This window comes from Muntiacus reevesi, chromosome X, assembly GCF_963930625.1.
Source record: "Muntiacus reevesi chromosome X, mMunRee1.1, whole genome shotgun sequence".
Lineage (NCBI taxonomy): Eukaryota > Metazoa > Chordata > Mammalia > Artiodactyla > Cervidae > Muntiacus > Muntiacus reevesi.
This window is the reverse complement of record NC_089271.1, coordinates 148923776-148945655: the sequence shown is the minus strand read 5'-3', so window position 1 is coordinate 148945655 and position 21880 is coordinate 148923776. Positions and strand designations below refer to the sequence as shown.

Here is a 21880-nt window from a genome sequence, read left to right as displayed (position 1 = left end):
GCCGCGGGCCCGCCCCCCCCCCCCCCCTTCTGGAAGTCTGTGCGTTCGTTGGCTTACAGGAAGTACCCGCCCCGTCCCCCGCGCGGCAGAGTCGCTCGATCTGTGGGTTCTAATTGGCTGCGCGGGTGAGTGACAGGCGTGGAAGGGCCGCGGGGGCGAGGCTGGCTCTGCGGGAAGGACCAATACCGAGTCCTGGGAAAAGGGATTCCGGGGGTTTTGTTGGTGGGGCGGCGGGCTGAAGGATGCTGACAATCCTGGAAGAAGCTGGAACAGACTCCACTGCCAGCCCGGAACAGTCCTCTCCAAGAATAACCTTCAAAGCTACCCGATCCCTTCTCGAATTCAAGCAGACTCGAGACCTAGACGCCACCACGGGACTTGGGCCTCGGTCTGGGCCCACGATCCTCTCGAGCTTTTTGGCCCCTGAAAGGTGCTTGTTTTGAACCTGCTTCCGAGTGGACCCAGTGGTTTAATTCCAATAAATACCCCACCCGTTGCATCACAATTTACCGAAAACCACCTTTGATCAGTCTCTTACCACCAGCTCAAACGTTTTCAAAACTTCACACTGTACATATTAATACAAAATCCTAAGAACTTTCCCGATGTTTCTAGACCCAAGGAATCCCCAAGCTCATCCACTACTACACCCCCATTATCTGACATCGAAGCACCGCGTTGGTTCCTGCCTCAGGCTTCCCTTGTAGCTCAGTGGGTAAAGAATCCACCTGCCAACGCAGGAGATGCAGGAGACATAGGTTCGATCCCTGGGTTGGGAAGATCCCCTGGAGAAGGAAAGGGCAACCCACTCCAGTATGCTTGCCTGGAAATCCCATGGACAGAGGAGCCTGTTGGGCTACAGTCCATGGGGTCACAGAGTCAGACATGACTTAGTGACCAAACCACAACCAAAAAACACAGACGTCTCTGTCTTGCCTGCACGGAGTAGGAAAGGAGCACAGGTGAAGACACTATCTAAGTTATTTAAAAATTAAAATGACAATGGGTACCAACAAGGCTGTTGTAAAGATTAAATGAGATTATGTATATAGACTACCTGGGTTTTCCTGCTGGTTCAGATCGTAAGAAGTCTGCCTTTAATGCATAGATTCAATCCCTCGGTCAGGAACATCCCGTGGAGAAGGAAATGGCAACCCCCTCCAGTATCTTGCCTGGAAAATCCCATGGAGGGAGAAGCCTGGCAGGCTACAGGCTACAGTCCATGGGGTTGCAAAGAGGCAGACACGACTGAGCGACTAACACTTTCACTTTTCACGTAGTGTACCTAATAAGTACTTGGCATACAGCAGGACTACAGTAGTGAGGGAACTAGGCCAGGATGAAGACGTGGAAAGAGAGAGGCAGTTGTTGTTGTTCAGCCGCTAAGTGGGCAGGGCTTTGAGCTGGACTGAGTGTTGAAGGACAGAGTTTGCTGGAGTTTGTAGGAAGGGAAAGAGGGCGCTACTAGAGGTGGGGTTAAGTGGGTGGGGGGATGGCTGGTACCCCAGGAGTGGAGAAAGTGGGCAGGGCAGTAAGACTCAACTGGGAAGGGGCTGAGGACTCGGGACAGTGGCAAGGCTTGAGGCCCTGGAACATGGGTGGTGGTGGATGAGAGTGACAGCCTTTATATAGTAGTGACAAAACTTAGAAAATGAATTAAAGAATACCATTATGGTAGAATTAAAAACGGAGAAGGCAATGGCAACCCACTCCAGTACTCTTGCCTGGAAAATCCCATGGACGGAGGAGCCTGGTAGGTTTCGGTCCATGGGGTCTCCGAGAGTCGGACACGTCTAAGCGACTTCACTTTCACTTTTCACTTTCATGCATTGGAGAAGGAAATGGCAACCCACTCCAGTGTTCTTGCCTGGAGAATCCCAGGGATGGCAGAGCCTGGTGGGATGGCAGAGCCTGGTGGGCTGCCGTCTATGGGGTCGCACAGAGTCGGACACGACTGAAGCAGCAGCAGAATTAAAATTAAAATTAAAATTAGCAGCAGCAGCAGCAGCAGCAGAATTAAAAAACATAAAATACTTGGTAGTAGTCTTTATTTACATAATGAAAAGTGCTAGTAACTGTTCAAAACCCCAAATCAGAAGACAGAAGTTAAAGAATGCCTGAGAGCTCCAGCATGTTCATGATTGGGAAGGGCTGATATTGTTAGGATGTCTATATGTCTGTTTTCTCCAAATTGAACTAGACAGTCAATGTAGTCCTAAGCTGCGTGTTCTCTGAGGCCTTTTTTTTTTCCCATAGAAACTGATCAGTTGATTGGAATGTTTTATGTAATTCAAAGAACACCTGAATACCTGAACCAATCTTGAAAAATATACATAAACCTAGAAGACTAATACTGCCTGATTTTGAGACCTACAGGAAACTATAATAATCAAGACAGTGTGTTATTGAACTAAGGATAGATCTTTGGATTAATGAAACAAAACAAAAGCTAACACAAACCCATAAATATGTTGTCGGTTGGTTTTTGAGAAATGTTCCAAGACAATGCAAGGTGAAACGAATTTGTTTTTCCCAAATGTTTCAAGAACAACTGGATAATTATATAGAAAAAGTTAACCTCTACCCCTATCTGTCACCAAGCACAAAAATGTAGCTTAGATGGATCATAAAGCTAAACATAAAAGATACGAATTCCCTTGCTGTCCAGTGATTAGGACTCTCCACTTCCACTACAAGGAGCATAGGTTCAATCCCTGGTTGGGAAACTAGGATACTGCAAACCATGTGGTGCAACCAAAGGGGGGAAAAATACTCTAAGGAAAACATTAAAATGGGAAAAATAGTTGAATGCTTCACATAGTAAAAGAGATGGTGGAATGGCCAATAAGTATATGAAAAGTTGCTTAGTCATCGGGGAAGGGTAAATTAAACCACTGTGAAATATGACTTAACAAACCCAACAGAAAGGTCAAATTTTAAAATACTAACAGCAGTCATTTTTGGCCAGAATGCGAAGCAATAGCATTCTCATAGACTTCTGGTGGAATACAGTGGTACAGTAATTTTGAACAACTTTTGGCAGTTTTAAGTTATTTTTTTGGTCATGCAGGGTCTTCATTGTGGTGCACAGACTTCTCTAGTTGTGGCACGTGAGCATCTGTAGTTATGGTGAATGGGATTAGTTGCCTCGTGTCTTGTGGGATTTGAGTTCCCTGACCAGGGCTTGAACCCACGCCCCCTGTATTGGCAGGCAGATTCTTAACCAGTGGACCACCAGGGAAGTTCTGGAAGTTTTAATTTTAGATAAACACCTACCTGATGACCCTGTAATTCTACTCCTAGGTATTTACCCAAGAGATAGATCCACATTTGTCCACAAAAAGATTCAAACAAGAATGAGTTTGTATGTGTGTATCAATTTAAAGTTTACTTTAAAATAATGAGTATGAAGCACTACATTTTCCAATAAGAACTGAGTTTATCATCAGTATAACTACACTAAATAAACTTCTAAAACATGTACTTCAAGAAGAGGGAAATGGTTCCAATGCAAGAAGGGATGGTGAACAAAGAATTTGTGAACGCATTTCCAAGTGTAAACAAAAACGTTTCTCTCTAACACCTTAAATTTGGGACAGAGATAATATATTGGGCCACCATCATCCATAAGTTGGGAGGGAATGTCCTTGTAGTTTAAAAGTATTCTAAGGTCTTTGTGTTATTTAATAGAGGAGATTAAGATATTAACTTTAGGTTGTTTTTTTTTTTAAATAATTTTACAGGGTAAAGTTTCCAGGATAACTATTAAAACAAGAGAGTGCATAACTTCAAAAACACTGAGCTGAAGAATCTCAAGGGTGTTGACTGTCCAAATGAATGTTTATTGACTTGGAAGATGTGGATGATTCAGTTCAGGCTGCAGAGAGATCATCATTTGTTTTGACCTCTGATTTGGAATTGTTTTCACTTTGGTACTTCTACATGGATTTTGTCTGTGAAAGACAGACAGATATATAAATCTTTCATTGTTCCCATATACTTTTCCTTGTGGTTATAAAATAAACTACAAATATTTTTACATAAAACTCAGGTCAGGCTGCTCACTATCTGATGCTTGAAGCTTTGTCAGGCTGCTTAAAACCTTCAGGAACCAGGCGGCCCCCAGGGCATGGTCTGAAGACTGAAGGTAGAAACCTTGTAAAGATTTCTAGAGAACAATACTCGGAGGCAATGAACACCTGGATCATGACACTCTCCCTTTTGCTTCTGAGGTTAGCTATACCTCATCCATGTTACCACTGCCTGCTTCCACTTGTGTGCTCAAGCTGTTTTCTCTACGTCTAATGTCAAACTTCTACCATGCATACCTCCACTAGTCACAATTCTCCTTAACATTTTCTATGCAATGCCACGCACGCAGGCCCTGAAATCTTTTATCCCTGAATTAATTGTTCCATCCTGTGATCTCCCATGGTGCTTTGGCTTTCCTATCTGTTTATATGCTTGTCTGGAAGATCCTTTCCCCACTCTCTTGACTGGCTACCCATTTTTAAGTCTGAGCATACAACTCAGGTATCACTTCCTTAAGAAAGGTGTGCCTAAAACCTTCATACTGAGTTACCCACCTCTTCAGCACTGCTCTCAGTTGTGTCTGTTGAATGAATGAATAAAAGGTTTGCTGATTACATATTGGAACTCGGTCAAGGTTTCACCACACAACTTTGTAGAGGATTGGGTTTTTACAGTTTTGTCTTTTTAAAATGTTAGAATGCTGAAACTGTTATACTGAAATTGAAGGCTGACAATGTGAGAATTCCTTTTTCTTCTGTGAAAAAACAACAGTGCACAAAAGACTGCAAAACTCTGTTCTAACACTGGTCTTGTGTCCAGTGACTGCACATGTCTGCATGCACACTAAGTTGCTTCAGTCATGTCTGACTCTTTGCTACCTTATTATGGACTGTAGCCTGCCAGGCTCCTCTGTCCATGGAATTCTCCAAGCAAGAATACTGGAGTGGGTAATCATTCCCTCCTTCAAGGGATCTTCCCAACCCAGGGATAAAACCCATGTCTCTTATGTCTCCTGCACTCGCAGGTGGGTTCTTTACCACTGGCACCACCTGGGAAGCCCCTGCACATGTCTACCAAGGGCCAAAATGACAACAGTTCAAACATACGTTATTTCTTATGGATGCAGCACAAGCCTTGCTGGTCCTTAAGCCTGGTTGAGTGTAACTCATGGATTGAGGTGCCATCATGGAAGGGAGTCTCATTGGAATTGGAACCTGTGAATTCAAATGGAAGAGAAAACAAAGGAAAAACTTAATTACTATTTTATTACTCTGTGGTGTTGGAGAAGACCCTTGAGAATCCCTTGGACTACAAGGAAATCCAACCAGGCCATCCTAAAGGAAATCAGTCCTGAATGTTCATTGGAAGGACTGATGCTGAAGCTGAAACTCCAATACTTTGTCCACCTGATGCGTAGAACTGACTGATTTGAAAAGACCCTGATTCTGGGAAAGATTAAAGGCAGGAGGAGAAGGGGATGATATAGGATGAGATGGTTGGATGGCATCACCAACCCGAGGGACATGAGTTTGAGTAAACTCTGGGAGTTGGTGATGGACAGGGAGGCCTGGTGTGCTGCTATTCATGGGGTTGCAAAGAGTTGGACACGACTGAGAGATTGAACTGAGCTAAAAACAATAGTACCAAGAGTACAAATAACTGCTCTAGAGCAAATATTACATTTAAAGGATGTCCACTGAAAATGCTAAATGTTAGATATGAAGAAAAGAGAAAATGCTTCCATCCTTAAACATGAGAAGATGCCAGTTGACTCGTGGCATACCTTGGAGATAAACATGGATGGGGAACTAGAATTTCAACTATTTTGCGCAGATGCTGACAGCGTTTTGTCCATTCAAGGACAATAAAATATCACTCGTTTACAAACCAAGTGCTCTGATATTTCTAAAGAAGCAACAGATACTGGCACTGAAGAGGCTGTTGAAAAATCTCCAAGGAAGAAAAAGGAAAAGATGACAAACAGCCATGAAGTAGAAGGGATGTGGTAACATGGGGGTTACTTGTGACTGAGATAAGAACAATGTTGGGGGGGGGGAGGCAGAATCCTTACTGGAACAGGTTCAACCGAGAAGGAGAGAAAAAACCCAACAAACTAGTGAATACTAACAAAACAGAAGCAGACTCACAGATACAGAGAACAAACCAGTGGCTACCAGTGTGGAGAGGGACCTGGGGAGGGGCAAGATAGGGGTAGAGGATTAAGAGGTACAAACTACTATGTATAATATACATAAGCTACAAGGATATATTGTAAACCACAGTGGATATAGCCAATATTTTATAATAATTGCAGAGTATCACCTTTCAAATGGTGAATGACCATATTGTAAATCTGGAACTTGTATAATAGTGTACATCAACTATATTTCAATTTTAAAAAAAACTTCAAAAATAAGTTGGACAGAGAAAGACAGATATCATATGTGATCACTTATGTGTGGGATCTAAAAATATGATACAAACGGACTTATTTACAAAACAGAAACAGACTCACAGACTTAGAGAAGGAGCTTATGGTTGCTGGAGGGGGTTGGATTGGGGGAAGGATACTTAGGGAGTTTGGGATGGTCATGTACACACTGCTGTATTTAAAATAGATACCAAAAAGGACCTACTGTATAGCACAGGGAACTGTGCTCAGTGTTATGTAACAACCTAACTGAGAAAAGAGTCTAAAAAGGAATGGATATATGTATAACAGATTCCCTTTGCTATAGACCAGAAACTAACACAACATTGTAAATCAACTATATTCCAATAAAAATTTTGATTTAAATTTTAAAAAAAAGAACAAAAGGAAAAGAAAAGAAGTAGTAACATAGCATATTTGAGAACTCTTTTAAGGAATTTTTCAGTAAAGGTATAATTTTTCAGTAAAGGTATAAAATATACCACTAAATCACAATATATTCCTATGTGAAATATCATTGAGCCTTTATATATATATAGTTAATATGTACCAACCTATAAAACATAATATCTCAAAACATAAATGCAGACCTCAAAAACATAAATACAAAATAATACCAATTATAATCAATTTTCTAAAATCACGTAGAAGAGTACTACATATTTTTCCTTAGTAAAAGAATGAAAATGTTCTGAAAGGTTATACAGAAAATTCACCATAGTCATTGTCTCTGGAGTGGTAGAGGGTGATTGGGAAAAGGGATGAGCCAAGGAGGGTTTGGTCTTATTTGTAAAATTTCATTAAAAAATGATCTGGAAAAATTATGACTTAATGTTAACATTTAGTAATTTAGAATGTTGAAGCATGGATGCTTGTTACCACATTTTAAACATTGTTCCAAACTGATACCAACAGTAAAAGCATGAGTGAATTGGTTGTGAGGTTGTGTGGGCTAAGGGACTTCAGAGTTTCCATTACTTGTATTCACTTCAGTTCAGTTCAGTCGCTCAGTCGTGTCCGACTCTTTGCAACCCCATGGAATGCAGCACACCATGCTTCCCTGTCCATCACTAACTTCCAGAGTTTACTCAAATTCAGGTCCATTAAGTTGGTGATGCCATCCAACCATCTCATCCTCTGTCGTCCCCTTCTCCTCCTACCTTCAATCTTTCCCAGCATCACGGTCTTTTCACATGAGTCAGTTCTTCACATCAGGTGGCCAAATATTGGTGTTTCAACTTCAACATCAGTCCTTCCAATGAATATTCAGGACTGATTTCCCTTAGGATGGACTAAGGGACTCTCAAGAGTCTTCTCCAACACCACAGTTTAAAAGCATCAATTCTTCAGCGCTCAGCTTTCTTTATAGTCCCACTCTCACATCCATACATGACTACTGGAAAAACCATACCTTTGACTAGACAGACCTTTGTCAGCAAAATAATGTCTCTGCTTTTTAATATGCTATCTAGGTTGGTCATAGCTTTTCTTCCAAGGAGCATGTGTCTTTTAATTTCAAGGCTGCAGTCATCATCTGCATTGATTTTGGATCCCAAGAAAATAAAAACTGTCACTGTTTCCATTGTTTCCCCATCTATTTGCCATGAAGTTATGGCATCGGAGGCCATGATCTTAGTTTTTTCAACGTTGAGTTTTAAACCAACTTTTTCACTCTGCTCTTTCACTTTCATCAAGAGGCTCTTTAGTTCCTCTTCACTTTCTTCCATAAGGGTGGTGTCATCTGCATGTCTGAGGTTATTGATATTTCTCCCTGCGATCTTGATTCCAGCTTGTGCTTCATCCAGCCTGGCATTTCACATGATGTACTCTGCATATAAGTTAAATAAGCCGGGTGACAATATACAGCTTTGATGGACTCCTTTCCCAATTTGGAACCAGTCTGTTGTTCCATGTCTGGTTTTAACTGTTGCTTCTTGAGCTGCATACAGATTTCTCAGGAGGCAGGTAAGGTGATCTGGTAGTCCCATCTCTTTAACAATTTCCCACAGTTTGTTGTGATCTACACAAAGGCTTTGGCATAATCAATAAAGCAGAAGTAAATGTTTTTCTGGTATTCTCTTGCTTTTTATATGATCCAACGGATGTTGGCAATTTGGCCTCTTGTTCCTCTGCCTTTTCTAAATCCAGTTTGAACATCTGGAAGTTCACGGTTCACATACTGTTGAAGCCTGACTTGGAGAATTTTCAGCATTACTTTGCTAGCATATGAGATGAGTGCAACTGTGCGGTATTTTAAACATTTCTTGGCATTGTCCTTCTTTGGGATTGGAATGAAAATTGACCTTTTCCAGTCCTGTGGCCACTGCTGAGTTTTCCAAATTTGGTCCCATCACTTCATGGCAAATAGATGGTGAAAGAATGGAAACAGTGATAGATTTTACTTTCTTGGGCTCCAAAATCACTGCAGATGGTGACTGCAGCCATGAAATTAAAAGACACTTGCTCCTTGGAAGAAAACCTATGACCAACCTAGACAGCATATTAAAAACCAGAGACATTACTTTGCCGACAAAGGTACATATAGTCAAAGCTATGGTTTTTCCAGTAGTCTTTCATGTATGGATGTGAGAGTTGGACCATAAAGAAAGCTGAGCACTGAAGAACTGATGCTTTTGAACTGTGGTGTTGTAGAAGACTCTTCAGAGTCCCTTGGACTGTAAGGAGATCAAATCAGTTCATCCTAAAGGAAATCAGTCCTGAATATTCTTTGGAAGCATTGATGCTGAAGCTGAAACTCCAATACTGTGGCCACCTGATGCAAAGAACTGACTCATTGGGAAAGACTCTGATGCTGGGAAGATTGAAGGCAGAAGGAGAAGGGGACGACAGAGGATGAGATGGTTGGATGACATCACCAACTTAATGGACATGAGTTTCATTAAACTTTGGGAGCTGGTGATGGACAGGGAAGCCTGGTTACTGCAGTCCATGGGGTTTCAAAGAGTCTGACAGAACTGAGCGACTGTGAACTGAACATAGTACTTACTGATTGAAAGAAGGTCACAAAAGTATATGTACAGTATGATTTAATTTATATAAAGTTTAAATTTGGAAAAACCAACAACAAAAAAGAGAACTAAGGTGACAATATGAAAGTGAAAGTGTTGCTCAGTCATGTCCCACTCTTTGGGACCCCATGGATTGTAGCCCACCAGGCTCCTCTGTCTATGGGATTCTCCAGGCAAGAATACTCGAGTGGGTAGCCATTCCCTTCCTCAGGGAAGGGAATCAAACCCGTGTGTGGTCTGAGTCACCAGGGAAGCCCAAACTTAAAAAAAAATTTAAAAAAGAGCCGAATATATGAGCGAGAGGAACTTTCTTCTCCATTAGGTGGAGCTGTGGCTTCGTGAACTGGGTGACAGAAAATATTTTTCAATTCTCTCTCTGTCCTACCACTAGTTGGAAACGTGTTTCAATCACAAAGATAGAGAAGCTCGGGGAAGCTAGTTATGAACTCCTGGGTTCATCAGCCCCCTTCCCACTCCTGTACGTGAGTGAATAGGCTCTTAATGAACACACCAAAGACTTTGATTACTAAGCTCCCAGAGAGACCAAAGCCCAGGTCCCAGGTTGATTGCTGAATGGAGTACATGCAGGACAGACAGGAACAGCAGAACAAAGGCTATAGAAACTGAGCTGCCACTGGGACCACAGGTCAGAGAAGCGGGCTGGAAGGTGTAGCGTAAACTGAACCAGGTCAGTGTCTGCTAAAGCACAGATATCAACATTCTCCATAATTTGGCCAGACCTAGGGTCTTTTAAATTAACAGTCAAAACATCCAGGATACATGTATACCCATGGCTGATTCATGTCAATGTATGGCAAAAATGACTACAATCTTGTAAAGTAATTAGCGTCCAATTAAAATAAATTTTAAAAAATAATTAAAAAATCCAGGATAAAATCCAAAATTAGTTGGCACATGAAGAACCATGAAAATCTCAACTTCTGTGGGAAAAAACCATTAACAGTCATGACATAGTTGATGGAATTACCTGACAAAGACTTTTAAAGTGGCTAGTACACAAATGCTTGCATGAGTAATCATGACCACTTGAAACAAAAGTTAAAATAGAAAGCATCAGCCAAGAAATAGAAGATACAGAGAAAGGCCAAATAGAACCTTCAGAACTGAAAAATATAATTAACTGGAATAAAAATACCCAGTGGAATGACTAATTATCAGAAGGGAGATGAAAAAGGAAAGATTCAGTGAAACTTTAGATGGATGAATACAAATCACTCATTCTGCAAGACAGAAAGAGAGATATTTAAAGAACCAAACAGAGCCTCAAGGACCAGCTGGGACAACATCTAAAGCTCTAATATTTGTGTTATTAGGGTCTCGGAAAGGGAAGAGAATAAGTGCAGTAATAATGGCAGGAAATGTTCCAAGTTTGAGAGAAGACAAAACCAAAGACTCAAGTTGCATGAACCTGAACAGAATACCCTGCCCTGCATATGCATGCCAAGGCAAAAATCATAATCAAACTTCTCAAAATGAAACAGCAAAATTTTTGAAAAAAATGATGCAACAGCAATGATTCTGATGACTATGTATTTTTCATCAGAATCACAGGGGCTATTAATATCTTAATGAACATAAATTTGGCCCACATCATGTTACTTCTTCATTTTGTGATTTTTTTTCACCCTCGAAACCCCAAACTTTCTTGCTAAACTCTTCCTAGGTGCATAGCCACACATTTGCTCAGTACATTTCAAAATTACTTCTTCCAAAATCCTATCAAAATTCTCGTTCCTAAATGCAGCTCTGCTGCATGCAAGGAAAACAAAGTTATCATGTACTCAGAGTGAATGTGCAGTTGGTTATATCATTGGAGCAATTAAGTTTTAAAGCAAAATTGTGCAAAAATAGCAGGTGCACATCATTTAAGTCCTTGGGGCCAGATGTGTTTTGGAGTTCAGAATGTTTTACACATAGAACATGTTAGTAACACCCCACAGGGACTGAAATAGAACCCTGTAATAAAACACACTAATATTTATTTTTGTACCAAAATGCAAATGCCAAATTCACGTATGAATATTTACACTTAGTAACATAAATAATGACTGTAGCCTCATTATAGTTCAACTACAGTTCTGTGACCAAAAGCGTTTGCTGCAAACTTAACAAATCTTGTTTCCTGGAGTTGTTTGAACTTTATATTTGCAGATAATTTATTGGGGACCCATATTTCAACCTTCAACTTATCAGCAGCTCCTATCAATCCTATCTGCAGTCGAGCTTCTCGCAATTCTTTCTTTAGATCTACTGCCAACATTCTAGCATTCTAGACCAGATCATTCTAGATTCTGGCCTGGATGACTTGAAAAGACTTCTAATTGACTTCGCTGATCTGTGTCTTATTTCCCTACTAATCATCTTCCACTCTCCTCCCAGACTAGTCTTTCAAAACTGTAAAAAGGACTGTGTGGTAGCTTTGGTTCCCCACTGCTTATATAACAAAGCCTAAATTCCTATACAAGTTCCTATAAGATCCAGTATTTCTTTAAGCTCGAGCTTTATTTCTTGTTGCACCCATCATCTACGACAGTATGGCCATGCTAAACTACTCCGAGTTCCCAGAATAACCCACCAAGTTTCCATTTGCCAACCAGTTACTGTCAATCCACCTCATCTCCTTTTCCCTTATGTTCAGATTCTTTATCAAAGTAACCCACACACCCTGTAAAGTGTTCATTCCACTTGGAATAGTCAATGCCTCTAATTGATGACATGTCTATCTACCCTTGCAGCCTCTGTATCTTGACCTGCCAGCCCACTGCCTAAATGCCTGATAGATGCTCAAGAAATGTGGAGCAAAGCTGGGGAACTCTGTAGCTCTCTCCCCATCATGGAATCCACTCTTCCACAAAAAGAGGAAGAGTGAGCCCAACCTGTCTATAGCAAATGTTAGCAGAATACACAGATGGGATGGGGTGGGAGGTAGGAGGGGGGTTCAGGATGGGGAACACATGTACACCCATGGCTGATTCATGTCAATGTATGGCATTTAATAAAGTCTTTAAAAAAAACTGATGAAAAAGAAAACATTTCTAGGAGCGCCAGTCCAGTGGTTAGGACTCAGTGCTTTCACTGCTGAGGACCCAGGTTCAATCCCTGGGTGGGGAAATAAGATCCCAAAAGCCATGCAATGTGAGCAAATAAAAAAAAGGAGAGAGAGAGAGAGAAGACATTTCTTGCTCGACCTACTTCCCTGATACAAATGTATATGCCACATGTATATATCAAAAAAGAAAGAAGGTAATAATACATCACAAACGTTACCATGTAGGAGATGGAAGGAATAGAAACTGGGTCCCAGATGGTTGATATGCAGGTGCAGTTACTCAACTGCCAGTTCATTTCACTGGTCATTTCCATCTCTGAGGGTTGACACCACTTCACGTCAGATCTAAAGGGCAATTGATAAATCAGCTCACATTGGGAGATGACAAGTCTACCATGTAAACATCTAGTCAGGACATAGCCTTCGAGACAATGTTTATGCTAATCAATAGGTAAGAGATAACAGGAAGGAACCAGTAAAAAAAAAAAAAAAAAAAAAGCTAAAAAATAAAAGACCGTGGCTATTTTCTACATGAAATTAAGGTATTAAAAAGCTACATATTTTAGCTTAGTTTTTATTTTATTTTATTTATGTTTTAAAATTTTATTTCTGTCGCTAAGTCATGTCCAACTCTTTGCAACCCCATGGACTGTCGTATACCAGACTTCCCTATCCTTCAGTCTCTTCTGGAATTTGCTCAAACTCATGTCCATTGAGTCAGCGATACCATCCAGCCATCTCATCCTTTGTCATCCTCTTCTCCTCCTGCCCTCAATCTTTCCCAGCATCAGGGTCTTTCCCAACGAGTTGGCTCTTTGTACCAGGTGCCAAAGTATTAGAGCTGTGTAACCTTGACTAAACAACTTAAACTCTTTCCTTATTTATAAAATTAGGATAAACAATCGTTCATAGAATTAGAGTTATTAAGAGAATAAATAATGTAATGTGTACTATTTTGTATAAATTAGAGAATAAATACAACTAAAAGGAAACAAACTCTTATTGAACTCTTACTAGGCTCTGTGTTAAGTGTTTTCACAATCTTAAATATTTAATTTTCATAATAACTATGTGAAGCAGGTATCATAAAGTCTCATTTTATGGATGAGGAGACAGACTCTCAGAGAGGGCAAATACCTTGCTCAAAGTCTTACAGTCAATTAGTGGCAAGCCTAGAAGCCCATATTCTGTATCACTGGTAAAGGTTATTATCCCTGTTTTCTTCATCTATTTCAACTCCTCTACCAAATTATGTAATAATCTATTCTCCATACACTTTAGTTATAAATCTAAGACATGTTTCTTATCTCTGCAAGCTCATCTTTATTCTGTATTCATCATTTGACTTATTAAAATTTAGTTCTTGTCCAAGTGATCCAGAGTTTAAAAAACCAAAGACCTAAAACCAAAAACACCAGTCATCACAAAAGCAGCTACTTTTTTCCTTATGGTATTTAATTCCATAATCCTAAAGAAGACGTTTATGCTACTATGTCTTCCCCTCTCACCCCGCTATATCTTCACAATACAGGCCCCAACTCTACAGCAAGACTGCCTGGGTTCAAATTCCATTTCAGTCATTTCATATCTGTACATTGGAGAAGTTACAGAATCTGTGTATCTCAGTTTCTGCATATGTTAAATGTGGATTCATTGCATTCATTCTACAAATACCCATTCAATATCTAGTAGGTGCCAGGCAGCATCCTTAGTGTCTGAAATATATAAAACAGATGGAACTATTTGCTTTCATGGAGCTTATAATCGAGTGGAAATAATAACTTTCCCAAGTAGAAAGACTGAGTCATCATGTGTAAAATACTTAGCATGAACAGTATCTGGCTCAGAGGAAACAAATGTTAGCACCAAATAATATGTCATTTTGATTTTTTCCTGGAGACCTGTCTACATCCTTCTGTTCCATTCCAAATTGGCTTCTGTACAAGTAAATACAACCCTTGGACTTCCACTGTTATACTGGGAATTCCCTCCACCTCTTTAAGTAGGGCTCTCTGTTTCCCTGAAACCCATGTGTTCCTCTTTCTTAATTTAAGAAAACCACTGTTTTGTTGGAGCACACACTGTGGGATCTTTCTGAGCAAAGGTGCTTGGTAGGCAATTCTTTTTTTTAACTTTGGGGTGTCTGAATCTATCCCTTATATTTCCTTCAGAGCTTGATCCCCCTTATTTCCTCACCTCTGATAGCAATTATTATTAACTCTACCTCCAAAACATGTCCCAGGGGCGTCCACTTTCCATTATACCCCCTGCACGACCACCATTCCAGACAGAGTATTTCATATGCACACTCAAAGAAGCAGCAGAAATTGTGGAATTTTAAAATATATTCCTGGATTTTGTGAATATTTTATGTACAATTCTGGTATATATAATTAATAAGCGAGCTTAGTCAGCAATTTCCATTCTTTGCTCTATCTTTATGGGCTTTCATATTAAAGTTACAGACTTCCCTGGTGGCTCAGATGTTAAAGAATCCACCTGCAGTGCAGGTAGACCTGAGTTCAATCCCTGGGTCAGGACGATCCCCTGGCAGAGGAAATGGCAACCCACTCCAGTATTCTGGCCTGGAGAATCCTACGGACAGAGGAGCCTGGCAGGCTACAGTCCATGGGGCTGCAAAGAGTCGGACATGACTCAGCAACTAACACATTAAACTTATGTCATTTTCTTTTTTTTATTTTATTTTATTTTATTTTATTAATTGGAGGCCAATTACTAAACTTATGTCATTTTCTAGACTGTATTGTAGATCGTCCCTCTTTTCAATAGCCTGGAATTGAAATTGTCTACTCTTTAAGGATAGATAAAGCTCAACTTCATGTGACAATGGGCCTATGCATGTTTCTGCTTCTTCTTGGATGAATTCTGTCATTATATTTAATTTGGAAAACCATCAATTTCCTTTAGATTTTCAAATATGTTGTTACCAAACAGTTGCACAAACTATTAATGTATAATTGTTTTAATCTCTCCTACATTTGTGGTTATATCAGCCCTCTTATTCCTCATCTTGCTCCTTTTGGTTTAATCAGAGGATCTTATTTTATTGAACTTTAAATCAATGTTTCAGATTTATTGTTCCTGCAATTTTATTCATTTAAGATTTTATCTTTATAAATTTTATCTTCCTAATATATTTTTTATTAATTTAGATGATTTTTCTTAAGATAAAACTAAGTTCTTAATTTATCTTTTTTAACAATGATGATTTTTTTTCCTGTTCAGCTTTCACATTGCCCCATTAACTCTGATATGAAGTTCTCTTTTTCATGACCAGAACTAGACAGCGTATTAAAAGGCAGAAACATAACTTTGCCAACAAAGGTCCATATACTCAAAGCAATGGTTTTTCCCAGGAGTCGTGTATGGATGTGAGAGCTGGACCATAAAAAAGGCTGAGCACTGAAGAATTGATGCTTTCAAACGGTGGTGCTGGAGAAGACTCTTGAGAGTCCCTTACCCTGGAGATAGATCAAATCAGTTCATCCTAAAGGAAATGAACCCTGAATACTCACTGGAAGGACTGATGCTGAAGCTGAATCTCCAATACTTTGGCTACCTGATGTGAAGAGCTGACTCAGAAAAGATGCTGATGCTGGGAAAGACTGAAGGTGGGAGGAGAAGGGGACGACAGAGGATGAGACGGTTGGATTGCATCACCAACTCAATGACATGAGTTTGAGCAAACTCCAGGAGATAGTGAAGGACAGGGAAGTCTGGCATGCTACAGTCCATGGGGTTGCAAAGAGTTGGACACGACTTAGCGACTGAATGACAAAGATACTTGGTAACTTCCCTTTCGATTTCCTGTTTGGCAAAAGGATTGTGTTCTATGCTTAGTTGCTCAGTCATGTCTGACTCTTTTCGACCTGTGGACTATAGCCCACCAGGCTCCTCTGTCCATGGGGATTCTTCAGGCCAGAATACTGGAGTGGGTTGCCATGCCCTCCTCCAGGGGATCTTCCCAACCCAGGGATCGAACCCAGGTCTCCCACATTGCAGACTGCAGGCGGATTCTTTACCATCTGAGTCACCAGGGAAGCCCAATGTACCCTGCAATTCACATTAATTCTTGCAAAAGAATTACTGATTAATTCAGATTTTCATGGTCAACTTTTCATTAATTAGTTATAATTTTATTGGATTATGATAAAATGTAGCCCATAAAATTCTTTGTTTTTTTTTTTTAAAGATTTTCTTTGGGATTCCTTGGAAGAAAATGAACATTGTGGATGTGTGTGTGTGTGTGTGTGTGTGCATGTGCGCACTTAGGTTTCTTATTTATTTATTAGGTATTTATTAGGTATTTAAATTCAGATAGGTCCTTATGTTTTGTCTACAAGATTTGTCCAACAATGAAAGAAGTCATTGAAACTACCCATTAAAACTGTACTCTTCAAGCTCCCATGCATTTCCAATAGCTTTTGCTTTAAGTATTAACTTTTGTCCATACACTACTAAGACTGTTATATCTCCTGAAATAGTGTCTTATTCTGTTGAGTGCTTTTAACCTTACATTCTACACCATTTCTTGTTAATATTATCAGTTCGGCCTTCCTTTGATTTCCATTTGTCTATTTTTTTTTGTTTCCTTTTATGGCAATTTTCGGCAAAAGTAACGCTAATTACCTTACAATGCTGAGGAGCTCCAACTGGCAGTTTTATTGTCTTTGTTTAATAAAGTAAAAAAAAATAAGTATCACTCATTTACTACAGTTTCTACCATAAAGTAAGAAAATAACCAAGAATACAAAGAACTACGAAGAATGCCACTATTTAAAACATGCTTAGCCAAAGAAAAACCTTCAGACAAACCATGAAGGGTTAAATCAAAGTAAAAAATAACCTTTTTTTCTAGGTGCTATGCTCATCAGTCCCTTCCTCTAACATGTATTTATTGGCTGTCTTTTTTTAAAATAACTCACCTGTTAGCTGCGCTTTCTCCAAAGTTAAGATCTGTTTTATAAAACAAACACAAATTTCACATTATTTTAATGTAAATACTCCTATTAAAATACATATAAATATATATACAAAATATTAGTTTAAAAATAGATGCTTACTTTCTACAAGGCTAACAACTGAACTGTCCAGGTCATTTGCTAGGACTTTTTCATTTTGCCGTCTGGCTTCAACACGTTTGCGGGCTTGTGAAGGCAATGTTGGTTATAATGTAACAGAGAAAAGAATCTGAAAATAAGAATCAGATGAAAACCTAAACCAAATTTCCATCAATACAATAATTATATATCTATATCTATACCTTCCCATTCGGAGAAGGCAATGGCAACCCACTCTAGTACTCTTGCCTGGAAAATCCCATGGGCGGAGGAGCCTGGTAGGCTGCAGTCCATGGGGTCTCCAAGAGTCGGATACGAATGAGCGACTTCACTTTCACTTTTCACTTTCATGCATTGGAGAAGGAAATGGCAACCCACACCAGTGTTCTTGCCTGGAGAATCCCGGGGACGGAGAAGCCTGGTGGGTTGCCATCTATAGGGTCGCACAGAGTCAGACATGACTGAAGCAACTTAGCAGCAGCAGCATACCTTCCCATTACAAAGTAACAGGACTTTAAATTATTAGGCTAATTAGTATAAATAAGATCATTTAAAATTATTTGTTAAATTTAAATTAAGCACTTGTTATGTGCTAGACACTGTACTAGGTGCTAAAGATACAGTTGTGACAAAGGAAACTATAAGTAAGGTGAAAAGACAGCCCTCAGATTGGGAGAAAATAATAGCAAATGAGGAAACAGACAAAGGATTAATCTCAAAAATATACAAGCAACTCCTGAAGCTCAATTCCAGAAAAATAAATGACCCAATCAAAAAATGGGCCAAAGAACTAAACAGACATTTCTCCAAAGAAGACATACAGATGGCTAACAAACACATGAAAAGATGCTCAACATCACTCATTATCAGAGAAATGCAAATCAAAACCACAATGAGGTACCATTACACGCCAGTCAGGATGGCTGCTATCCAAAAGTCTACAAGCAATAAATGCTGGAGAGGGTGTGGAGAAAAGGGAACCCTCTTACACTGTTGGTGGGAATGCAAACTAGTACAGCCGCTATGGAGAACAGTGTGGAGATTTCTTAAAAAACTGGAAATAGAACTGCCATATGACCCAGCAATACCACTTCTGGGCATACACACTGAGGAATCCAGATCTGAAAGAGACACGTGCACCCCAATGTTCATCGCAGCACTGTTTATAATAGCCAGGACATGGAAGCAACCTAGATGCCCATCAGCAGATGAATGGATAAGGAAGCTGTGGTACATATACACCATGGAATATTACTCAGCCGTTAAAAAGAATTCATTTGAATCAGTTCTAATGAGGTGGATGAAACTGGAGCCCATTATACAGAGTGAAGTAAGCCAGAAAGATAAAGAACATTACAGTATACTAACACATATATATGGAATTTAGAAAGATGGTAACGATAACCCTATATGCAAAACAGAAAAAGAGATACAGAAGTACAGAACAGATTTTTGAACTCTGTGGGAGAAGGTGAGGGTGGGATGTTTTGAAAGAACAGCATGTATATTATCTATAGTGAAAGAGATCACCAGCCCAGGTGGGATGCATGAGTCAAGTGCTCGGGCCTGGTGGGCTGGGAAGACCCAGAGGAATCGGGTGGAGAGGGAGGTGGGAGGGGGGATTGGGATGGGGAATACGTGTAACTCTATGGCTGATTCATATCAATGTATGACAAAACCCACTGAAAAAAAAATAATAAAAAAAATAATAATTAAAAAAAAAGATACAGTTGTGAATAAAGAAGATAAAAATCTCTGCCTTCATTTAGCTTACGTTCCATTGGAGACCAACAATAACCAAGATGAAGTACATAACATGTTAAAATGCAAGTCACTCAGTCGTGTCTGACTCTTAGTGACCCCATGGACTGACTATACAGTCCATAGAATTATCCAGGCTAGAATACTGGAGTGGGTAGCTGTTCCCTTCTCCAGGGGATCTTCCCAATCCAGGGAACGAACCCAGGTCTCCCGGATTGCATGCAGGTTCATTACCAGCTGAGCCACCAGGGAAGCCCAAGAATACTGGAGTGGGTAGCCTACCCTGTCTCCAGGGGATCTTTCCAACCCAGGAATCGAACTGGGGTCTCCTGCATTGCAGGCAGTTTCTTTACCAGCTAAGCTAGCAGGGAAGCCCACATAACATGTTAGATGGTAAAAAGTGCTAAGGAAAAAATAGCAGGGAAAGGAATATGATATGTTGGTGAGAATTTAATTTTTATTTAATTTTAGTTATTTAATTATAAATTTAATTTAATATAAATATTTAATTTAAATATTAATTAAATTATTGTTAAATGTTAAATATTAATAATAAATAATATTGAACATTTAATATTAATTAAATAAATGTTAAATATTAAATAATATTAAATATAAATATTTAATTTAAATATAAATTAATTTAATATAAATTAATAAATTTATTTAATTTTTATTTAAAATTTAAATTTTAGACAGGAATGGCTCACGGAGAAGGAGACTTTTACATAAAGACCTGAAGCTTGTAAAGAGTGACCCATGTGGATCCACCAGAAGGAACAGCATGAACAGCTCTGAAGAAACACTGTGATTGGTGTATTTGATGAACAGTGACTCCAGTGTATCTGGAGTCAAAGTGGTCAGAGGCGGAAAGTGAAGAAGGGGTTTGTAAGGAATTGGTCTTCACTCTGAGGCTACCATCTCTGAGATGGGAAAGTCATTGGAGGGATTTGAGCAGACATAATCTCTCTGACTACAAGGAGATCCAACCAGTCCATCTTAAAGGAGATCAGTCCTGGGTTTTCATTGGAAGGACTGATGCTGAAGCTGAAACTCCAATGCTTTGGCCACCTGATGCAAAAAGCTGACTCATTTGAAAAGACCCTGATGTTAGGAAAGATTGAAGGCAGGAGGAGAAGGGGACGACAGAAGATGAGATGGTTAGATGGCCTCACCAAGTCAATGAACATGAGTTTGAGTAAACTCCAGGAGTTGGTGATGGACAAGGAAGCCTGGAGTGCTGCAGTTCATGGGGTCACAAAGAGTCGAACACGACTGAGCGACTGAACTGAACTGAACTGAATCTCTCTGACCTGTATTTTATTGGGATCATTCTGATTGGTATGTAAAGAATGGACTGCAGAGGGCAAGGGTAGAAGCAGAAAGCCCTTGCAGTAGTGTAGGTGATGGTAACTCTGACTACAATGGTAGCACCAGAGATAGTAACACATGGTCAGCTTTTATATATGTTTTGAAGGTAAAGTCAAAACGTTCCCTCATGTATTGGATGTGGTTGTGTGACAGAAAGAAAGGAATCAAGATGACTCCAAGCCTGAGTTGCATTGGTCCTAGTCACATTCCTCCTAGAAGAAATGAGTCGCTATTTGCCATTAACTTGACATGGGGGAAAAGCATGGATAAAGGAGGCTTGGGGTTAAGGGTCAAAAGCTTAGTTTTGGACACATGGAGTTTGGGAACCCTACTAGATGTTCAAGTGCTACCACAGAATGGACACTTGGATATACAAACCTAGAGTTCAGGAGCAGTGGCTGCAGCTGGGAGTTCTTATCATGTAAATAGTATTTAAGGCCATTGGCTTGGATGAGGTCATCTAGTATTTTTATTTCACAGTGACTGAAGAGGAAAAGTAGTTTCAGCTGGCCACAGGGTTTTCAACACAACTGGCTCAAGCAACGAGCATTAGGCAACCAAGGCTAAGTGCTCAAGACAGCATGGGCAGAGATCACCAGAAGCCAGTTTTGGGCTGTTGGTACTCAGGCAGACATTACTTTGCAGACAAAGGTCCATCTAGTCAAAGCTATGGTTTTTTCAGTAGTCATGTATGGATGTGAGAGTTGGACCATAAAGAAAGCTGAGCACCGAAGAATTGATGCTTTTGAACTGTGGTATTGGAGAAGACTCTTGAGAGTCCTTTGGACTGCAAGGAGATCAAACCAGTCCATCCTAAAGATCAGTCCTGAATATTCATTGGAAGGACTGATGTTGAAGCTGAAACTCCAATACTTTTGCCACTCGATGGGGAGAACTGACTCATTTGAAAAGACCCTGATGCTGGGAAAGATTGAAGGCGGGAGGAGAAGGGGATGATAGAGGATAAGATGGTTGGATGGCATCATCAACTCAATGGACATGAGTTTGAGCAAGTTCCGGGAGTTGGTGATGGACAGGAAGGCCTGGCATGCTGCAGTCCACGGGGTCGCAAAGAGTCAGCCATGAATGAGTGACTAACAGTTTT

General features: G+C 40.0%; 1 protein-coding gene across 1 annotated transcript in view; it reads right to left on the bottom strand.

The window, feature by feature from the left end:
• Positions 1-109: 109 nt before the first annotated feature.
• The window catches only part of LOC136154771 (phosphatidylinositol-binding clathrin assembly protein LAP-like), a 48478-nt gene continuing 26707 nt past the window's right edge, over positions 110-21880 (bottom strand). The window contains exons 12-14 of the mRNA XM_065916924.1: positions 17509-17539; positions 12781-12907; positions 110-445 (exon numbers count right to left, since the gene is read on the bottom strand). Coding sequence (XP_065772996.1) covers positions 110-445; positions 12781-12907; positions 17509-17539 — 494 coding nt within the window. The remainder of the gene's footprint in view (positions 446-12780; positions 12908-17508; positions 17540-21880) is intronic.